The sequence below is a fragment of the Podarcis erhardii genome, assembly GCF_964252035.2.
Source record: "Podarcis erhardii genome assembly, chromosome: 5".
NCBI lineage: Eukaryota > Metazoa > Chordata > Lepidosauria > Squamata > Lacertidae > Podarcis > Podarcis erhardii.
This window is the reverse complement of record NC_138509.1, coordinates 58,020,829-58,042,810: the sequence shown is the minus strand read 5'-3', so window position 1 is coordinate 58,042,810 and position 21,982 is coordinate 58,020,829. Positions and strand designations below refer to the sequence as shown.

General features: G+C 44.0%; 1 protein-coding gene and 1 long non-coding RNA gene across 3 annotated transcripts; one reads left to right on the top strand and one right to left on the bottom strand.

The window, feature by feature from the left end:
* Positions 1–295: 295 nt before the first annotated feature.
* On the top strand, positions 296–18,813 carry FGF8 (fibroblast growth factor 8). 2 transcript variants are annotated; one of them, XM_081864024.1, is made up of 5 exons: positions 296–837; positions 1,019–1,055; positions 3,311–3,458; positions 12,780–12,886; positions 17,269–18,813. In XM_081864024.1, the coding sequence occupies exons 1-5, from the start codon at positions 806–808 to the stop codon at positions 17,554–17,556; spliced, it is 612 nt and encodes a 203-aa protein (XP_081720150.1). In that variant the 5' UTR covers positions 296–805; the 3' UTR covers positions 17,557–18,813. The 2 variants fall into 2 exon arrangements, with proteins under 2 accessions (XP_081720150.1, XP_081720149.1); XM_081864023.1 differs by having other exon boundaries at positions 3,278–3,458.
* Positions 4,662–6,989, bottom strand: LOC309342997. The gene is made up of 2 exons (XR_014157059.1): positions 6,790–6,989; positions 4,662–5,047 (listed from the first exon to the last, which is right to left on the bottom strand). It is a non-coding gene; the product is annotated as an uncharacterized lncRNA (long non-coding RNA).
* Positions 18,814–21,982: the final 3,169 nt, after the last annotated feature.

Sequence of the window (21,982 nt, the reverse complement as noted above, 5' to 3'; positions counted from 1 at the left end):
ACGCACAAGCGCATGTGTGTGTGATCAGCTCACCCCCCTTCCCTGCCCAGCTGCTGCGTGGGTCTCTATGTGAGCGAGAGGAACCCACCCCCCCGCCTTCCGAAGGTGCCTCCTCGATAGCCTTCGGGATGCCTCGGAGCGCAGCCTGTCGGTCCCCCCCGTCGGGGGGGGAGGAGAGAGGAGGGGGTCTGCCGGAGGGCCATCCCCGGCCAGATGAGAAGGGGCTGGCACATTGGCGAGCCGCGCACAAGAGGAGGGACCAGCGCTGGGCCGGTGCGCACTGCCCCCCGGGCGCTTGGAGAGCGAGAGAGCGAGAGGCGCAGCGCCCTTCCTGCCGCCCGGCCGCCTTCCTTCTCCGCAGCCGGCGATCCGGGGCTCAGGAACTGTCAGCGCAGCCTGGGCGCCTGCTCTGCCCCGGAGCCTTGCTGACAGCCGAGCGCCTCTTCCGCGCCTCGCCGGGCTCTAGCGCAGCCGACCCCCGGGCGCGCCCTCGCCGCTTGGGCCCCCGGAGCAGCCGCCGCAAGACCGGCGCTCCCCTCGCTCTCCCGGCCCCGATCTCCTTCCGCAAGGGCGGCTCTCGAGGGCATGGGCTGGCCGCGCCGAGGGAGCCCCTTGCCCTGACCGAGCCGCTTCGGGGAGGCAAGTGCCGCGTGGGGAGCTGGGCGCGGAGAGACGCGCGAGGAAGAAGAGGCAGCCGAAGCAAGCGGCGAGCTTAACGCAAAGCGAGAGAAGGGAGGCTGAGAAGCGGAGCCTCCCACCGTCCCGGGAACCGGCCAAGATCCAGCGCCGGGGGAAACCGCTCAGGATGAATCTCTTCTCGTCCATATTCAGCTATTTGTAAGTAACTGCTGATTATTTGGACTTTCCCGGCTTTCCCTTGCCCCCCCCAAAAAAACAACAACCACCCCAACAACCTCCCTTGATTTTCCATCTTTATTTCTGCTCCATTTCAAAAGCGAAATCACCTCACCATCTACTTTGTTTTTTCCCCCTTTCCTCCGCTTTCCCATCATTCTAGGCTACTGCACTTGTTTGCTTTCTGCTTGCAGGCACAGGTAAGGAAACTGTTTTATTACTTTTTATCCTTTAAGACATTATTTGGTGCGGCTTGAAGCTCATAGCCAAATCTTTTTCAAGCATCCTTTTTTTAAAGAAACGGAAAGCGGTTATAAGAAAAAGAAAAAGTTTAGATAAGGAGTTTGATGGGAAGCGTTTGATGGAGCAACTGAAACACGCAGCAGAACGTTAAATATAACGTGTTTGATAAAATTAAACGACAGGAGGTTGGTTAAAGTGAAAGTAGATGCAAGCTTGGTTCAAAAATTGAAATCGCAGACATGAGAGAAGCATGCAAAATCCAAGGCAAGAAATAGATGCTGATTAATTTAAAATGTACTGCAGTGTTTAGCCAGACATTGTGCAAGTATGCGGATGGATGGGTAGGTAGGTAGTTATTGTTTGCTGAAATTGCAAGCACCTTTGCTCCGTTGCTATGATTTTCAAAAGTTTAATAATATTTAAGGGATGGAAATTCTAACCATTATTAACTCTAGCTTGCTGGTCATCGGTAGTGCTGCTAATATATTAAGCAACACAGTCTGATACTGTGGGATCTATAACCCTGCTGGTGCAGTATTGATTGCAAATCCAGAGAGCCAAAGACAAATGCAATTTCCCCTAAGAAAGAGAGTGAAGGGGAGAGAGGGGGGGGGGGAGAGAGAGAGAGAGAGAGAGAGAGAGAGAGAGATAACAGGTGTAAGGTTCCGAGTTAAAACTGCAAGGATCTCTTGATTTTGTAAGTCGGAGTAACAAAGATCACTCTGAATGTGAAGGAGGAACATGGGAGTTGTGTAAAAAAAGCTACATTGTAATATTTTGGGGGCGTCAGATGGAAATCAAAGAGTGATGTGGGTGTCCACATGGTCCCCTCATCAGAGCTGGCAAAAGAATCCAGAGATATTATCAAAAGAACCTTCTGTAGGAAACACACAGAGAGACACAAAGGAAAGGAAAGGAAAATTGTCAAGGGAAGACTTCTATAAACTCCAGCTTTGAGGAGGAGGTTACTTTCCCCATTTGCATGGAATAACCTTAGCATTTGACATGGGCAGCGGGTGGGGTGGGGGGAAAAGAGAGACGAGTCGGGGGTTACTTCGTACACTGCCACCCCATGAGGTTGAAAGGAACAAATCTCCTCAACATTTGCTCAGAATACGTCTTTATAAATGTCAGGGGCAAACTAAACCCCTTCAGACTTAAAAGAGGAATCGGAGATGTGGAGGGGGTGGAAGAATTCTCCTAAGACCAGGCTGTGAGAGAGAGGAGAGAAACAGATCTGAGCAGTGGCAATATCATTGTACAACTGAAGCTACACATAGCCGCTCCCCGCCCCCCCCGCCCGCCCGCCAAACTGTTCCATAACAGAATGTACTGCTAACAGGGTTACGAGTACTTTGAATGTGTGGCTGGGGGTGGGTGGGGAGGTGGGAAACCCATAGCCAGCCTTGATGTGTATGGAAAGGCTCGTAAATATTAGCTGCAAAGACAATTCCGAACTGCCTCGGCTGCTGACACAACTGATCCCTGTTTAAGGGGGATAAAATATGGCTGCTCCCCCCCCCCCACCTTCTTCTTTTGGTCACCGGTTACTCTGGTCCACAGCGCACAGGGCCCTTACAGCCCCACAAAGCAAAACTCTCAAGCAGGCCACTTGAAAGATCAGGAAAGCAAATACCAAAGACACAGAAACAAGCCCAGTAATTGAAAGCCTTGGGATGATTACATAGCTAGAAGTCCGTCGCACTCGCGTGCATGTTGTATTGCCTGGAATGAGCCAGATATGAATGATGGAGCCGGTTTATTTTTGCTCTGGTGGTGACCTTAAAGTGATTCCTGCAGAGCCTTCCTGGGTTTGAACTGGAGCAAGCAGGATCGGGACCATGCCTACTTGAGCTCCATGGCGTTTGTGACCTGGTTTGAATCGGCACAAGTCTTTCTGAAATCTGAGGAGCTGTGCTGGTTGTAATTCTGTCCCAAGTGTTCCAGGATCACCTGTGTTTTCTTTATGCCATGCTTGATTCTCAACAATAAATGTCTAGGTAGCGGTTGCAATTTCGCATCCATGCCAGGGTTTCTTATACTGACCTATCACGAACCTGGCTCTGCACAGCACCAGCTCAGAGTGCTCTAAAAAATGCACCAGGAACATGCCGAGAGCGCCTTTCTCGGAGGAGTAGAGATTATAATGGTGTGTTGTATATTTTTCAATTTCCTAAAGGTAACTGTTCAGTCCCCACCTAATTTTACACAGCATGTGAGGGAGCAGAGCCTGGTGACCGACCAACTAAGCCGGCGACTCGTCCGGACCTATCAGCTGTACAGTCGGACCAGTGGGAAGCACGTGCAAATCCTGGAAAACAAGAAAATCAATGCCATGGCGGAGGATGGAGATGCTCATGGTAAGGCTGAATATGCGGGCAGAAGGGCTGGGGGGAGGGTGGTGGTGCGCGCAGCACAGTAATTAATGATTTCCGTCCTCTTTGTTAGCCAGAAATCATTACAAGTGTTCAGAAGGCAGGGGTCTTGCGATGGAAGAATGTGGCAATCAATATTTGTAATAATAGTACATTGCTTTCCCCCTGGGGATCACGATGATAGCTCTGATTATGAGGAGGCGTGTGGGTTTCGTTTTATTTTTTTACACCTGATCTCTCTGACCACCCAGATGATGGGGTGAGTTGCATTTAAAAAACGTTTTTCTTTTGTGGTCGTGGTGAGGAGCGGAAAAGAAGAGGGATGCCCAAACTGTTTAGATTAGAAATAGCTGGTGCATTCCTGCAACATAGCTCTAGCTAGGATCTCTCTCAGTGATACGGAAACAAGGAAGCATGGAGGATGTGATCCGAAGCCCCAGAGTTTCCCAGAGTCTTAGGCAGAGATTGTCACCAACTGTATTCAGTCTCTGAGTGCAGCAAACACAAATCTGTGGGATGCATGGGAGGACCTGGCAGCAGATCCTCTTGTTCTCTAAAATAAAGGGGGTATGGCAGGGGAGCCCTGAGCAGCGTGGAAGTTTTAAATAACTTAGATCGTAAGTGTTAATTACTCTTTCAAATGCTCAAGCCATATACAAGAGGACAAGGTGCAAAACTGTGGCTTCAATAAACTGTAAGTCTTTGAGCTCCTTTCCTTGCATATGTGAGACACGGGACAAGGTTAGCTGACATTCTGAAAGCTCCGACTTCCTTTATTTTCTGTGTGCTGGCAAAAATGCGTGCATCCTTACACTGCACATACATATTTGTACATGCAGTATGCATCCTGCTTAGAATTCCTAGCCTTCCACATTAGATGTGATTTCTCCTTTTCACTTACAACTAAACTGCTGCAAACATTCATCCTCTCATATAGCTTTGGGCTGACTGAAGATTTCAGAATGAACTTTAATAGTTGGGGCTAAGTGGGTTCTACATGTACAAAGATGTATTTTTAACCTTTCAAGCAAAGCATGCCAGCCTTAAAGCAACCATGATTTGAAGGAGACCAGTTTGTTTCACAAACAAAGTTCCCCCTCCCACTTAAATGTCTTATATAAAAAGAGAGATTACTTTAGATTTAAATGACAATGTTAAGAGAGGCTAGAATGAAATGAGGGAAACAGCTTGAAAAAGAAAAGACCTCTATTAAAACATAATAAAAAGGTTAAGCATTTGAAGAGCTAAGAAGCAAGCCGAGCAATGATCTAAAACAGAGAGAGAACACAAGCAGTTTTTCAGATGTAAAGTTTTAAAAGAGTCGCAAGTCTGTAAATGTTAAAATAGAGGTTCAGGATTGTTCTATATGAATCTCTGGAGAGACCCCCATGTCTGGAAGAGCTATTAAAACTCTTCTTACTTTCACCTTTTTTAACATTTCCTGAATACTTTCTCCTCTTCGCAGTCCAGTTAGGGGATCAAGTGTGCCTCGCTGCATTTTTTCTGCATCTACGTAGCCACTTTCCCTTCAAAGTTTGAGCACGAAACATAATTTTTCTGGGATAAATCTGTCACTGAAGTGAAAGAATAGAGTTGAAAATGTTAAGCTCCCCCCCACCCCAAACAAAATCAACCTTTCGCACCATTAACATCAAATATTAAAACCTCAAGTCTTTATTTTATATTAAGTATTGAAATTTGGGGGGGGGCGGCACTGAAGATTTTTCCTTTTTAAGTGATTTATTTCTGCCAATGACCATTTTCTCTGCTGTGACATTTTTACGGCTGACTTAATGTCAGGTCCATTTTTCTCGGTTATCTGTCTTGATTGTCAATATCTTTCTCCGTTTTCTAATTAGGAGCAAAGCCCCATGCATCTTAAACCTTGGTCCACCTCTCTGAGCTCTGTTTAGCCGTCCATAATCTGGATTAAAATGGTCTTTATCTGTATGAGAAGGAAATTGTTCTGAAAGTGAATGATAATTGCTGTATTGGATTCTGGCTGTGTTGACGGCTGGCATTTGCTACTGGGACCTGGCTGCCGTACATATTTTCGTGCTGCCTGGGGCCTGGGATGCATCTTCCACTGCTGTGGCTTTTTGTAGGCCAGTTGTACTTAACTCTTTGCCCTTCCTGCCCCACTGTGAATCCACGGCTCTGCTTTCGAGCAGAGTTCCAAGCCAGCAGGGCCTGCCAAGCGACCAGCGATTCAGTGCTGGAGGCCGGTCACCAAAGCAGCTCGTGTGGCAAGGCAAAGCCCACCAAACAGACAATAAATCAGAAAGAGCCTTTGAAAAGGTGGAAAGGACAAAAAAGGGGGGGAAAGAGAGAAGCAGCAGCATGTGTTGTTCTGCCTCCGTTCAGGGCTGATTTTCTGTGTCTTTCCATCAGTCAGCAGAAGAGAGCATGGAAATTGATGCTCTTTAAACCTTTTACTGCTCTCTTGATCGACCTCCCTCGCTCGTGCCCCCCAAAGACAGATAAATAAGGGGACCTTGTCTATGTGGCTCAATGAAGAGGAGTCGGGGGTCCAATTGCTCTTTGGCAGGGGGTGGGGAGACGGGAACTTACAGATGTTAATATTTTATAGGAAGGAGAAGTGCTAAAATTAACGGGGTTGTAATGGGTCGGAAGAAGTGATGTGATGTTGTAATTCATACACAGCACAGTGTGCAGACGGGGAGGGAAGCAGCCATTCCACCAGGGCTTGGACCACCAAGGCTTGGGGCCTAGTCTAAAGGCTTAGTTTAGATAACTGTTTTCATTACTGCTGGTGAATCCCCAACTACTGACCTGGTTGTTTTCTAATCTTTCCTTGTGCACGTGTGTCGAGCCATCTTCCACTATTGTTAATATTGTGGATGTTGGCCCCTGTTGAGGAAATGTTGTTATTTTGCCTCAGAGAAGCTGAGGAGAATAATAATGTTGTGGTGAGGTCCTGGCCTTTCACAGACAAAACATGCTGGTTGCAAGAGTTGGGACCTGAATGATCAAAAGGGCAGAAACAACTCCCCTATGAGGAAAGGTTGCTATGTTTGAGGCTGTCCCCCACCCCCCAACTACAAAAAGCCAAGTGGGTAGGGGGCATGATCAAAGTTTGTAAAATTATGCATTGTGTGAAGAAAGTTGGGTCTGAATGGTGGGAGATTTAGGAAAGGCAAATGATGCATTTCTTCACACAATATATAAACTCTTGGATTTGCTACCACAATATGTGGTAATTGCCACCAACTTGGATGGCTTTTAAAACGAGACTAGACAAATTCAGCTATTAACAGAAGCTAGTCCTGATGGCTGTGTACTACTTCCAGTATACCTCTAAATGCCAGTCACTAGGGAACAACAGTAGGACAGGACTTTTGCCCTCATGTCCTTCTTGCGAGTTTCCCATAGGCATCTGGTCCACCACTGTGGAACACTGGATGCAAGACCAGGTGGGACTTTGGCCTGATCAAACTCGGCTCAGTCTTACGTTCTTATGAGAATGAGAGCAGAACATATATCTGGTGCTGAATATGTAATAGGATGAATTTCTGTGGGAAATAGTATGGATCCACTGGTGTTTCTATGATCCATAACTCTCTTTATTGAAGTCAAATATCCAGGGCCTGTTACTTTAGGATCCTGCCCATCCAAATCTAGTTTTCCTTTTGCCCATCTACGCTGTAATATTTGTTGGATGCTTTGTACCCCAATTATTATTATTATTCTTTAGAAGACATCTGAAGGCATCCCTGTATAGGAAAGGTTTTTTTTAATAATGTTTAATGTTTTATTATATTTTTATATACATTGGAAGCTGCACAGAGTGGCTGGGGCAACCCAGTCAGATGGGCGGGGTACAAATTATCATCATCATCACCAGAGGAAGAGACTGTTTCTCTTCATAATCCATCTCAGGTTTGCTCCAGGCCCACTACTTTGCCAAATGAGTGTTGTGTGTGTGTGGTGATGGAGGAGTGAGCTGTAGGTTCGTGTGAAATAACATACCCCAGAAAAGCATCTTAACCAGCCCCTAGCTATATACATAAATGCAGCTTCCATTAGCTCGGGCATACTAGGTTTGAGACCATTGATTTATTCTACTTTGTTACTGTTGCGTCTTGGATTTTATTGCTCCTGTTTATTTAGCTCTAACAAAGTGTCAGACACTGGGCAGGCCATAGAACAAGCCTTGTAAGCCAACTCTGGATTGAAAGATATGGTGGAAATCAAATAAATAAATAAATAAATAAATAAATAAGCAAGTGATACAGTCCCTGCCTTCCAAGCTTTGTAAAATCGATAGGACAAAAGGGAGAAGGGCAGAGCTTGAGAAAGGTTTCAAGTTGTCCTCATGAATGGCTAAAAAGAGAAAGCATTGTGGAGTGTAGTGGCCTTTTAAGCACTGGCTTCGTGGCCACAGCACTGAAGGATTTCCCATGGTCCTATTCAGATTGGAAATACCTCGCCCCCATGCCCTGCCTGAGGAAGCCAGATCACAAGGGCAAAATGAGAGGTTTGTGCACAGCCAAAGTCAAGGGCCAAAAAGCCTTGTAAAGGTCAAAGGGCAAGGTATAAGTGAAATAGAAAAGTCTACTCCTGCAAATGAACTGCAACTGCTTCTGAAGTGTCTCTCTTCCCATGAAGAAGGATATTTAAAAAGCATCTTTTGATGCTTTTTCATACAATGCTTATAGCACATCAAATGTAGAGTAGCTGCCTGATTGTTGCAAGGGATTTAAACATCTTATTTCAAAAAACCTCCCATTTCAGGCACATCACAATTTCCTAACTTTCAGATCATTGCAATACAGTATATTATTGCTGGTGTAAAAAGGCCATTGCGTTTTGAAGTGATGCTGTCTGGAACATGGCAGTGCTACAATTGGCTATTGATTAAGCCCAGCATCACTGATAATGAGTGAGACAGTCTGGACCCAAAATGTCCCTCAACCAAACCTCAGGCAGCTGGTGACCCAAACCCTAGTGGAGGCTTGCATAAGAGCTAAGCTGGTTACAAAGTGGGAAAATGATCCTCATCAGTTTGCTTGCCCACATCAGACCAGACAGCAAGTCTATATGTTTTTGCCCATTTTCACAACTTGAGTAGTTTCTTTGACCCTTTCCTGTGTCTGTAGGTCAGATGAGAAACCTTCATTAGCTAAAATTCGTTCTTCTGTTTAAAACTTTCTCACTTCCTTTTTCTCTCCCACATTAGCAATATTCACATGTGATACATTCCAGATGAAAAATGTTGGTGTTAGGGAAGATCCACATGTTGTCATTGCAGTTTCCTAAGTCTCCCCAATTCCCTCAGCCAGGCTGACTCCTAATATTGGAGCCACTCTTGGGAAAACATGGGTTAAAATGACTGGGGGAAGGCGGAACATTTGCAGGAGAGAATTAGAGGAGGGTTAAGCACCCCCTGCCAGTTCTCCTCTATACCCTCCCTATATTAGCATTATGGAAACCCATGCAAAGTTTGAAATCCTATGGGTTTTTTCCTACTGGGAAGTTCCACCCTTAGTGTCACAGGTGAATATATCCCTTGGTTTGAGGATTTAGCTGGCATTTCTACTTGATGTCCTGAGTCTTGACAGTTTTGCTTCTTTTGGAAGCACCTTCTCTTTTTGGTAAACTGAATGCTCCACTTCTTTTATAACGAGGTGCTATCATCCAGCCTTTCTAGGTGTTTGTGTTATGGAAATGTGCTGTAAAAACTATCATCTGATTGGCTGAGCACAAGAAGCAGGAGAGGTTGTGTTTATGTTTTGCCTAATGATTAGAACAAACTCATTCGAGTATTGCATTGGGGGTGGGTGAATCATTCAGCAGCAAAGGTGATGCAGGAAAGCTGCTTTTTCTCAGCAAATTTCAAGGTCTCTTTTGATCCTTCCTCTGACTGATTATTTTCAGCTTTGTATTTGTGGATATGAGGCATGAATACCACAGACCACATATAGCTTGACGATGCATAAGGTTGTGTATGAAACTCAGGATCACTTTTTCTTCAGAAGCCCTTGTCAGACATAGTAGGTCCCAGACTCTAGAATTTGGGGAAGAGGCACTGACTCATTATTTACTAGAAGGATTCCCTTACCCCCTGTGTGCCCACTGGACCACTTCAATCTATGGAACTGGCCATTTTACAAGCACAAACAATGTTCACTACATGCTTGCAAGTAATCAATCTTTCAGATAGGCAGCACCCACTCTTTAGAAGTCCCTATTCATTAATATTAGGCAGGCACCTTTATGGTATTGGTTTTACCAGGCATGTAATTTTGACACAAAATTTTATTATGTACAATTGTTTAAAAATTGCAGGTTTCGTTTGTATATAAAAATTACATTAACTTTTTCTTAATGTTTGCTTTTATTGATTTTTATTTCAAATGAATATTTTAGATTTTTCTTTGCAAGCCCCTTAGAGGCCTTCTATTGAGTAAATTGGATGTAAACATCAATTGACAAACAAACAAATATTCCCTGCACTGCCACAGCAGCAGCAAATACATGCTGCAGCTGGAGATTTGAGACAGAGGTTTGTTGAGTCCAGTTGAGACCCACAGGGTTCTCAGTGTCTCCTACAGTATGCCAATCCCTCCAATATAACTGCATAACCGAATCACTTCCATTGTTAAGTCTGATCAACTTGTTGTGACGGCTAAAACCATTTTACTTTGCTCTGCGATAGGGGCAGGAAACATACAGCCCTCCAGTTATTGCTGGACTACAACTCCCATCATACCTGACCGTTGGCCATGCTTGCTGTGACTAATGGAACATAGCAACATAGGGGTACAGGTTCCCTGCCCCCGCTCTAGAACATCTCATTGCTCCCTCCCAGATTCCCAAGTACCAAGCTATCATCATTAAAGCTTCTGGCCCATTCTGCAGATAGACTCCTGCAGATATATTGGTCTCAAAACTATCCATGATGGTGGCAGGTGCATTAAATCTGGGCCTGCCTTGGTAGCAGAGAAAGGAGGAGCAGAGTCTCTTTCTAAGAGCAAAGGGGACATGTGAGGGATTGGACCCCTTCCCTCTCCAGTGCCTTGTCAAAAAAATTTCACTATAATGCTTTCTGTGCAGCAAAATGAGCCTAGGACTGCCTGTAACCTGTCCTGTTCACAATAGGTGATGGGATGAGATGGCCCTAGACTGGACTTCCCTCCTGTCTTTCTGTGTGTGAGTGAAACATGTGTGAAATTGAGAATCACAAACAAGAACCATTTTGCCTGTACCCAAGACATGCTGAATTCCATAATGTGACATTGCTAGAGGAATAAAGTCTAACTTATCATAACTGGCACTGCAACAGCAATGGGAGACAAGTACTGATGATGTATTGAGCATCATCAAGAGTAATGACTACCTGGGTTCTGGCTTGTGAGCAAACATTCCCTTTAAAGGCATAAAGAGCAAAACCAGTTTTGGTGCCTGGGACACTCTGAATTCCCATTCAACTGACCAAAAATGCTGCACAGTACAGAAATGTTGCTCTGTTTCCTCTCTTTCATGTACAATGACAGAGAAGGGCTGGAATGGGTGAGATGGCCCTTTGGGGCTGGCTGGCTCCATCTCTTTGGGGTTCCTGCAGCGGCAAGAAGAAGGGGATGAGCCATTGATCTGTGATTTGCATAGCTGCTTTGAAAGTTAATCAATGCCTCCATTAAAAAAACTGAGACTAAATCAATACGCCCTCTCAACTCTCGCAAAGGTGAAATGCATTAAGGGGCTGCCCTTACCCTTCCTGGCTTCCTCTACCAGCTGCAAAGTCAGCATCAGTGCAGAGAGACAGAGAAAGGACTTAAACTGATCATATGGAGCTTCCTGACCTACACAGAAAAGAGATACAAGAAGAGCAAGGGGACCAAGTATAAAAATACCAAATTAGAAACTAATTTTCCTGCTGCTACTGCCCAAATCATTGTGTGTCCTTTTAAAGTAGGATGATTTAAAGCAATTACTGGCCCGGGCTTTATATTAACCTTGTGTCCTGTAGCCTTTTTGTGTTGTGTGCCCAGTTACTTCTCTATAATGAGAGGACAAGAGATCTTTTGCTCAAAACAGCAACTGGAAGTCCATTGGTTTCAGAAATGGAAGTATATAAGACATTCCATCCAGCGCTGTAAGACTTGCAATAGCCATCATGGATGGCCGACTCTTGAAAATAGGTCTGATTCTGTCTATTGCTTGAATTTAAGATGTCCATTTCCTGAAGAAACAGGACTGCTGAAACACCTGCTGAAAACTTTTCTATTCTACCAGGCCTATGCAGGCAATTAAGAATACATCTCCCACAATGGTCTATTGATGTTTGTTTTTAATTTCCTTTTGTTTTTAACTAGTTTTTAACTTTCTAAGATTTTATTGTCTGGTTTTATGTTTTTATATCGTTGTAAGCCATTGTGATATATTTTTTATCATACAGCGGTATAGAAATATTTTTTTATAAATATATAATAAGTAAGAAATAGATTTTGCAACCTTTGAATGGAAGCACCATTGTTTGTTTGTTGCTGCTACTACTATGGGTGAACAATCAGGGAGCCACCCAGTACATGTAGTGACTGTGTACACCACATTTTTTCCCAGGCTTTTCCACTGATTTTGATGGCAGTGGCAGCAAAAAGAAAAGAAACTTAAAATAGACACAGCACTTGGGTGAGGAGAGCCTAGTTCCTTGATGGTGGGAGGGATGCAAATCATCACCTCCTACCCTAGCCATTGAATCAATCATTTGATGAGAGGAGAGGAGGCAATAGCTCTCTTCCTCAGTTGATGTGCAGGGAGGTGAGAGGGATGTGTGTTTGTGTGTGTGTGTGTTTAAAAGACAGAGTATGGGGTACTAGACATGCCCACTTTTGGCCACACCCATCACTAGCAGGTTGCTTTTGAAGGGTTGGCCAAGGTTGACTGTGACACTTGGTCTTATAATTAGTTCACCCTGATCCTTCTCTTAGGGGAGGGCCATAGCTCAGTGCTAGAGCATCTGCTTTGCATGTAGAAGGTCCCAGGTTCCATCCCCGGCATCTCCAGTTAGAACTGGGACCATCCACTGTCTGGCAGAAAAGTATTGTAGACAATACTGAGCCATATGGACCAATAGTCTGACTTGATAGAAGGCAGCTTCCTATGTATTACTGTAACAAATGCTATAAGGAGGGACACAGCATCCCTTCCCTTTGGTTGCGTGGTCCGTCCTGCCTAAGAAAATGCTAATTCGAGAAGACAAATTGTCCTCTTGGAGTGCTGTATGTGGTGCCCATCTTGTAATATTCATGTGACTCATTTTCTTGCCACCTTCTCCCACTCCAGCTAAGCTCATTGTGGAGACCGACACTTTTGGGAGCAGAGTAAGAATCAAGGGGGCTGAGACAGGCTTCTATATCTGCATGAACAAGAAAGGAAAGCTGATTGGCAAGGTAAGGGGGCTTCGGGGTAGGAATTGCTTGCTGTGCAACAAGGGGAGGAGCAGGACAGTCTTCTCAGGAACAAAATATGGGAATGGAGGGGCAAAAGGGCCTACAACTGAAGCTGGAAGCGAGCTTGTTCACACGCATTCGCTGATGCTGTTTTTCATGTGGATACTGCTGTGGTTAGTCAGAACCACACAATTCAAGCAAATGTCTAAAGATGAGGAGCAGTAGAGGTTGGTCCATTAGAGCAGCGCCACTCCAGCCTCAGCCTACCCTCAATGACATAAACATTCCAAGACTGAAAATCTGCTGCATCAACTCTTCTCCATCATTAATATGCTGGGCAAGTATCAGGAGGCCCTCTTTCACATGGCCAGAAGTAGCAGACAATTTAAAAGGCTTGAACATACACACACACTAACCTCTTGCTATGGGAGGTATCAGATGGCTTTTCTCTCAGGTTATGTCTCCATTGGAGGGGAAGTCTCATTTCCCCAACACTCAAGCAGCAACCCTGTATTGCTGAGAAACACGATGCCGCCTACTGCCTCCATTCCTCTTCAGGTTACAATGTACAGGGTTGTTGTGAGACCATCACAGGCACCTATTTGATAGAGCCTGTGACATTCATAGAATCATATATTCATTGGGTTGGGGAGGGGGCAGTCTTTTAGACAACCCCCTAGTCAATTACATATGCAGGAAATACATTAGCTTACATACATTTTCTATCATCTATCTATCTATCTATCTATCTATCTATCTATCTATCATCTATCTATCTATCATCTATCTATCTATCTATCTATATCTATCTATCATCTACCTATCTATCATCTATCTATCTATCTATCTATCTATCTATCTATCTATCTATCAATCATCTATCTATCTATCTATCATCTATCTATCTATTCATTAGTGTTAGAGCATCCCCAGCAAATGGCTGTCCAGTCTTGGACACAAGGTTTCTAGGAAGGAAAAGCTGGGCAACTCCCTTTGTGATTCATTCCAATGAGGAAGTGTTCCTACCACTAGGACAATTTTTCCTAAAATCTGCCATCCCACAACTTAAGCCCATTTCTGATAACAAAAGTCTCGCCTTCCTCTCCCTCCTCTCCTATTAACATGCACAAGTTTGGGATGCTCATAACTGTTCACCAAAACACAACCACCATGCAAATAATAAATGAAAATACCAAAGCAATATACTATATAAAAAACAATATACTATCCAAAAACCAGTTAGGATCTGATGATTTGCTGTGGTAACCTGCTCTGTATTTGTATGGTTTACCACTTATGCACATGCAGTGTTGCTGTTTCATATTAAATGCATCACACCCTTTGATCAATTAAAAAAAGCAGAATACACTAAACCAGATGAAAACCCAAGAATTGGCCTAGAAGGTCTCCTTTCCACTCCCTATAAATACAGCTATCCTCAAGCATCTCCTTTATCTGACACGTACTTGTCAAATAAACTGTTTCACTGTTCAAAGATGCTAGCTAGGAGACATTTTCTCCCACTGCAAAGAAAGAAAACAAATTGTCCAAGCCCTAATCAAGCATACTACGGAATAAGATCCACTGAACTTGGCGACTCCTGAATAAACATATTTAGGATGGCACTGTTGGTCTTCTTTGTAACATGGTGTTTGGGGAGTTTTTGCTTTCAGAAAAAGCATTTCAATATGCTGTAATAAGAAATGATACAGTTCAGGAAAAGCTTTACCAGCTGATTTTGCTGATGTGTGTAAACTGGCCCTGAGCACAGATCTAAGACTTCTTGGAAGCAGAACTTAGAATGTGTTTGCTACCAAGAGTGAGAGGGGAAAAAAGCATGATTGAATTAGACTTTACAGCAGAGGTAGGGGGCCTTTTTAAACTCAAGGGTCACATGCTTGAGGAACATGCTCAGGGGCTGCAAACTAGTAGTAACACCCCTTTTCTTATTCTGCTGCCCACTCCTATTCCTTTCTCCCCCTTCTCTTCTCTTCTTACCCAACACAAAAACACAGTGGGCTGTTCATTGGAGAAGTGCTTGCTCTCTTCTTCCACCAGCAACTTCCTTGGTTTCCATGCTGGGGGCTTGCTTCTCTCAGCGTCCAGCACTGAAACATTGTTCTCTACCACCCCACATTATAGCCTTGGGTTTACCCTTAAAGAATGCCCATATGAAGCAACTCCACTTTTCTAGCACCTGTCTAAGAACATAAGATGAGTCCAGCATCCCGTTCTCACAGCATCCAACCAATGGGAAGCCTGCAAGCCAGACATGAGTGCAATAGCACTCTGCCCACCTGGGATTACTAGCAGCTGGTATTCAGAGGCATCTAGAAAAATGCTTATTTTTTTGGCCCATCAGCATTTGCAAAAATAGTTCTAGTTCTACCAAAACAGTCCACAAAAGCCCTAGTGTCCTAGCGGAAGAATATATCATCAAATTCTGTTCATTGCACTACTACTATAGTGCAGAATTTCAAATCTTGGGAAGAACTGCACACACATACATATATATTTAAATTTTCCCCTGGGATAAGCCAAGCCACAAAGGCAGAGAATGGCTGTAGCTCAGTGGTAGTGTGCACACTTTACATGTAAATGGTCCCTCTTAGGCTCAGTCTTCAGAAAGGGCTGTGAAAGACCCCTCTCTGAAACCCTGGAGAGACGCTGCCAATCAATGTAAACACAATGTTGAGCTATACCAGGCTTCCTCAAACTCGGTCCCCCAGATGTTTTGAAACTACAATCCCCATCATCCCTGACCACTGGTCATGCTAGCTAGGGATCATGGGAGTTGTAGGCCAAAAACATCTGGAGGGCCAGGTTTGAGGAAGCCTGAGCTATACAGAGCAATAGCCCAACTCTGTTTAAGGCAATTTCCTATACTCCTTCCTGTGTAAGCACTTACTTTGCTTTGTCAGCAGAGACCTTGCAGTTTCTCCTTTCTGTAGAATTACTTGCTCAGCCATGGATAATTAACCATATGACCTTCCAACAGCTTAGCTTTCCTCAACCTAGATGTCCTCTTCTTCCTTTTACTTTTGTCCTGGGTGCTGCTTGTGTGATCTGTTCCTGATTAGAATCAATCAGGGGACAGGTGGCTGCATTGCTTGCATTCCAATAAGTATTTGAGTGCTCGTTGCCCTTGCCTCATTTCTCAGGTACAGTGGTACCTCGGGTTACAAACACTTCGGGTTACAGACTCCGCTAACCTGGAAGTAGTACCTCGGGTTAAGAACTTTGCCCCAGGATGAGAACAGAAATTGTGCGGTGGCAGTAAGAGGCCCCATTAGCTAAAGTGGTACCTCAGGTTAAGAACGGACCTCTGGTTCATAACCAGAGGTACCACTGTATTGACTAGGTTGGTACTTGATGGGTTGACTAGCTATATATCTTCTATCAGCCAACGATGTCAACCAATCCTAGCGTGAGTGTGCTGAAGTAGGTCTGAGCATAGCTGCAGATTTCTCTGCAGTATCCTGGCGGTGGGGTGGAGGTGGGATGGTGGGAAACATTTCCAAGTAATATTAAGCATAATCTTTCCACATAATCATCCACTCTCTTTGCTAGTGTAAGGCTGAGGACAGTAGAAATTCACAATCTAGGTGATTCCTCTTGAGTCCCCTCTGAGTTTGCCAGTTGGTGTGAAGTGTCAGGTTGGGGTTGAATGTGAGCCACCAAACAATCCTATATGCATCCCTCATGAGTTGCTTTGCATTCAAACAAAGCAATCCTTAGCAACATCCCAGGTCTGTCGATTTTTCTCATAAGTGCTAAGGACACTTTGCACCTTCTGAAGGTGGCCTTTTCAATATAGATCTACACATTATGGCAGATCTACACATTACACTTTAGCCAGAGATAACTTCACGAACCAATAAATAGCTAGAGAAAATCGTTCGATGTGAACTGTTTAGTTTGTGCCTGCGAGGTTGGATAAGGTAATATCAGATGTCCAGGGATTTATGGAAATGTGTGTTTATTGAACTGAATGTTTAGATAGCTAAACAGGAGGTATTAGTACTAGTGGTATACTAATATTTAAATCATGGATACCCCCAGTTTTGTAATTTATATTCCTGGAGTTCCCACAAACTTTGAATTGGATGCCTTGACTGTTCTGGATAACACAAAGTATAAAACAGACTTAACTGTGCCTTTGGTACATCATTGGGGGATGTTTGTTAGACAATAAGCATTCTTGGCATAATAGCATCCAGGTCAAACAGTGTTCAAAGCATGGTCAAGTGCTATCACTACTTACAAAGTCCAAGCCCCCCTATTTTTAGACCAGGACAACCTGGCTCTGGTTCCATGGGGAGACATGGGGAAAAGATGAAGGGCATCTCCATTCACTTGTCTCCTATTGTTCCCACCTGCAGAGCAACGGCAAAGGCAAGGACTGTGTCTTCACCGAGATTGTGCTGGAGAACAACTACACAGCATTGCAGAACGCAAAGTACGAAGGGTGGTACATGGCCTTCACCCGCAAGGGGCGTCCCCGCAAGGGCTCCAAGACTCGCCAGCATCAGCGTGAGGTGCACTTCATGAAGAGGCTACCCAAGGGCCACCAAACTACAGAGCCTCACAGACGCTTCGAATTCCTCAATTACCCTTTCAACCGGAGGAGTAAAAGGACTCGGAACTCCAGCCCCAAGCCCACCCCCTGACCCACCACCCTCCTTAGTGCCACTTGGGTCCACCCTCCTTTCCCTTTTTTTGTTGGAGGACATTCTGTAGAGACTTTTAACTGATGGACAATGCCTAGAGACTTAACCTGTGATGATAATTAAAACGAGGGTGGAAGAAGAGGGGGAAACCAAACTTGATCTAGTTGTTTATAATTGTTTGTTTTGTGTTTTTTAAAAAACAAAAAAGAGGCTCTATTTTTGTATTCCAACTTTACTGCTTTTTTAAGAAAAAGCACTGTAACGTTAAAAGACTTGTGAAGGGTTGCTCTTCACTTAAGAAATATTTTGAGTCCATGGGGGGCGTGTTATGTTTTAATAGACTGTTAAAAAAAAAAGTGGGGTGGGGGTGGGTAGGAGGTAGTTGATCTAGGGGTAAGCATAGAACCTGCCCTCTTCAATCAAATAATAAATTTTGGGACCAAATTTCTACCTCAAATAAAACAAACGTAATAGAAACACAACCCATCAAGAGCTTTTGTGCAAGTTCCATTTATTTTGATGGGTCTGTGTGGATGTTCCTGGTACTTGCAGACTGTGGCCTTTCTCAGAGTCAAATGAGTGCAAGTCCCTTTGTAACCAGTGAGAGACTTGCAGGCACCAACAGGGTGGGATGTGAAGTCACTGTTTCCATTTCTGAATGAGAGAGCGAGAGCAGAATCCCCAAGGAAGAATGAATGAACGCCACCACAGAGGTGGTGCTGAGATGAGGGCCGCTAGTTTTGCTTTGTATGTTCTATCCAAGCTGATCATGTCTCCAGAGGTCTGCATTTTTATTATTATTCTGTAGACCATTTTTTTTTTTTGTATTTGTTATGACAATAAAGTGCCACTGAGTTCAAATGTTATATACTTCCCCATTACACCCGTTTCATCAAAGCTGCTTCTTGTCTCAAGTTTCCCAATGAGACTGAACTGGGATCTCACTCATGTTACAGGCATGAAGGATGGTTGGGCCCCTAAAAAGCCAAAAGGAAAATAAGAAAGGAAGCCTTGCTCCCACTAAACTGGTGTTAGCAATTTGAACCTCTCCTCAGCCCATATCTGACTCTTCAGAAATGTTGCCTGGCCCCTCATTTACCAACCTTGATAAGAGCTTGCAGCCTTGCTTGCAGATCCTCCTTTGGCCAAGGAACCCTTGAGAATCCTATACCAGGGCCGTCTAATAGGTTGGTCCGTGGTCGATCCTGGTCGATCTTGGGACCCTTGTCAAATTACCCCCCTCAAAAAAACTTTGTAACAACTTTGATCACTGCCAGTTGTTGTTTTTATAGTGGGAGTAGATCAGCCTCTTGGAATTTGGACAGCCCTGTCCTATACTGATGGGGGTTTCTGTGTAGATGTTCGCCTTTAATCGCCACAGAAAATATTGCTTGCCTTACTGCCTGTGTCCCAGTTTATTTCTCTGCAGGGAGGCTAGATTAGATCCAGCTACGCAAGCCTTGAATGGGCTGCTGAATGGTGGCATCTTTTGTGTAATCAGGAACTTCAGAAGGCTTAACTAATACTTTTAAGGGCGAGGAGGGAGGGAGAGATGCTGAGCTGGACGTTTGGTTTGAAAGGGGTACTACTTTGCAAAGGATTATTTAAAATAACAACAAAAGAAAAGATACTTTTGAAAACTTCAGTGTGTGGAAGCTGTGAGCTGGCTTGTTGTCACAGCACATCTTTCTTGTGGGGTAGTTTGTCTCCTTGAGGGACTTTTTTTAGAAAAATTGTTACTGTGTACAAATTGAATATGAAATGGTCTGAAATATTTATTTAATATGTGCATTAAATTTTTCTACTAGTATAAATGAGGTGTGCTGTCTCTGGCTGTGTGATTTCTAGCAGGGCTAGGAATCTTTTTCTTTTTTTTTGGGTGGTGCTGGAGGAAGACAAAGGATTGGGAGGGGGAAATTTGCAAACACCAGAGGTGAGAAAAAACTGGGTTGCAAATCTTTTAAGGGTTGGCACCTGGCTTTGGCTCTCTGGGGACAGGTCATCACAACAGCTGCTTGTGTTTCTTGTGGACATTTTAACAATGTAACTAATTGTCGCCTTTGAAAAGTCTTGGAATGGGAGTCTTTTTTTCAAAGCTTGTGGTGGTGTCCAGATTCTTAACAGCTTGGGAAGGGCACCTAGTATGGCTACAGGAAACTGAAATGCTGGCTTAAATTATCAATACTCTGGAAATTGAATTAAAAGCATTTTGGTAGCTAGAAGCCAGAAGCACCCCTCCCCCCAAAAGGAGAGGATGACACGCTTACTACAAACACTAATTTAAATTGACATCATCATTACTACTACTACTACTACTACTACTACTATAACAACAACAACAACAAATACATACACAGCATTAGGATGCAATCCTTTGCCCACTTACTTGGGAGCCAGTCTCGTTGAACTTAAGGAGTTTGGCTTTTAAGGAGACATGCACAGGACTACACTATGTTTTAGGAGCTAATAAATATTGTGATATAAAATAATAATAGTAATAATAAAATTTATGACAGTCCCAGACTAGATTCACATACCATACTAAGCGAACATAAAACACAATAGGATTAAGTCTAAATTAACAATCGAATATGACAATAAACAATACGATATGATAGCCATTAGAAATGTGGTTTAGGTCTTAGTCTCTAAAATATTATCTAGAGTTTGCATCTGAGGCCTTAGTCTTTGTAACAGCACAATGAACTTGTGGCATTCACTGCTGCAATACGTGGTGACGGTCCCTAGCTCAGATGGGGACTAGACACACGAGTGTAGAGGGGCCCATTGACCATTTTGCATGCTCTCCAGATCAGACCACCTCCCGGAGGATAGTGTGTGCAGAGGCTGATGCTGCTTCCTGTTCCTTGTACTGCTTGTTCACTTAGAAAGGGCAGGTGAACTGGCAGAAACAGCAAGGAGCAGAAGCAGCCACAAGGCATGAAAGATCCCCTGCAAGGGAAATACATTTGAAAATGGGATGGGAGGCAGGAGTTGGTGAGCTTCAGTTTGAGAGTGTATGTCTTGAGAGTGTGACATGCTCCTAACTGGGAAAGAGTTCTAGGGGAGAATCTTATGCACATTGGTCTGTAGGGCTGGGGAGGTTGGAAGGTTCCCTTCTTCACCCCGCCTTTTTTTAATAAGAAAAGCCTGAGGATGAAGATGCTGCAAGCGCAACCCAGGCATCTTTTCGAACTCAGGCCCAACTATTCTCACTGGCTCGGTTTCCAGTTTAGAAGCAGAGACGACATCCCTGTAATTCACTCTAGAATAGCCCTACAGCAGTGATTGGAAAGCTGTAGCCTTCCAAATGTTGCTGATTTACAACCCCCCATCATCCCTGGTCACTTGCCATGCTGTATAGGGTTGATGGACACTAGAGTCCAGCAACATCTGGAAGCCCCAGCTCCCCCCTCCCTGCTCTACAGGCATCTACAGGAATCTGGATTACCAGCAGAAATGATAACAGGAGCCCAGAATTATGTAACTGGTAAAGTCAAGGCTTCTGCAACTGGATATCCAGTTTTTCACAAAAGGAAGAAATTAGAGCTCCCTTCCGTATAACTTCAAGTTTTATGGGCAGTTCAAACCATTCTGTTTGGGAGGGCAAAGCTGATAAGCATTTAACATGGGCCCTTCTTGCATCAGGATAACCCGTGGTGTGGGGGATGTGGTAGTTTGCTAGGTATAATTAATAGCTTCCTTGCAAAGCGTTTCTTTGATGAAAAGGCAACACCCCCAAGAAGTCTGTCATTATATAATAGTCAAAGTCCCCTGTACAATTAGTATTAGCAAAACCTAGCCAGGCTGTGGCCTCTGTTACAGAACCTTTATTGAACACCCTTCCTTATTGATTTGTATAAATTCCCTATACGGTTGCAGAATTGCTTGTACTTGAGTGGATACTAAGGTTTCTAGATCAAAGAGTGAGTTGTGCATGAGTTGGAAATAAGGGAAACTCACCTTTACAGACTGTGGGGCTGTGATGATCCTGAATAGGAGGAAGAGCTCTGCACCAGACTGACCTCTAAGTTCCTAGTATTATTTGTTGTCTCTTTGGTGTATTATATCCACAGTTTATTTTGGGATAAATTACAGGGCGATCCTTAATGCGCCTATTCAGCAGTAAATTCCATTCAGTTCAACAGGAATAACTTCCAGGTAAATGTTTCCATTCTGGGTGGCAGCTATCATCTGGAATAAATGCTTCCATATGCTCTTTCTACCTCTTCATTACTTATGTGATTTACCCAGCTGCTATCCTATATATCCACTTACTTATTTGTACGCCCCACTGTACTCAGAGTAGACATAGAATGACACTACTCCATAACTTTTAGGATGTGCTCTCAGGAATATGAGCCATTGGCTCATATTTTCCAACCTTCCTCCTAACTGTGGTTTAATAAAGTGCCATGTTCTCTGC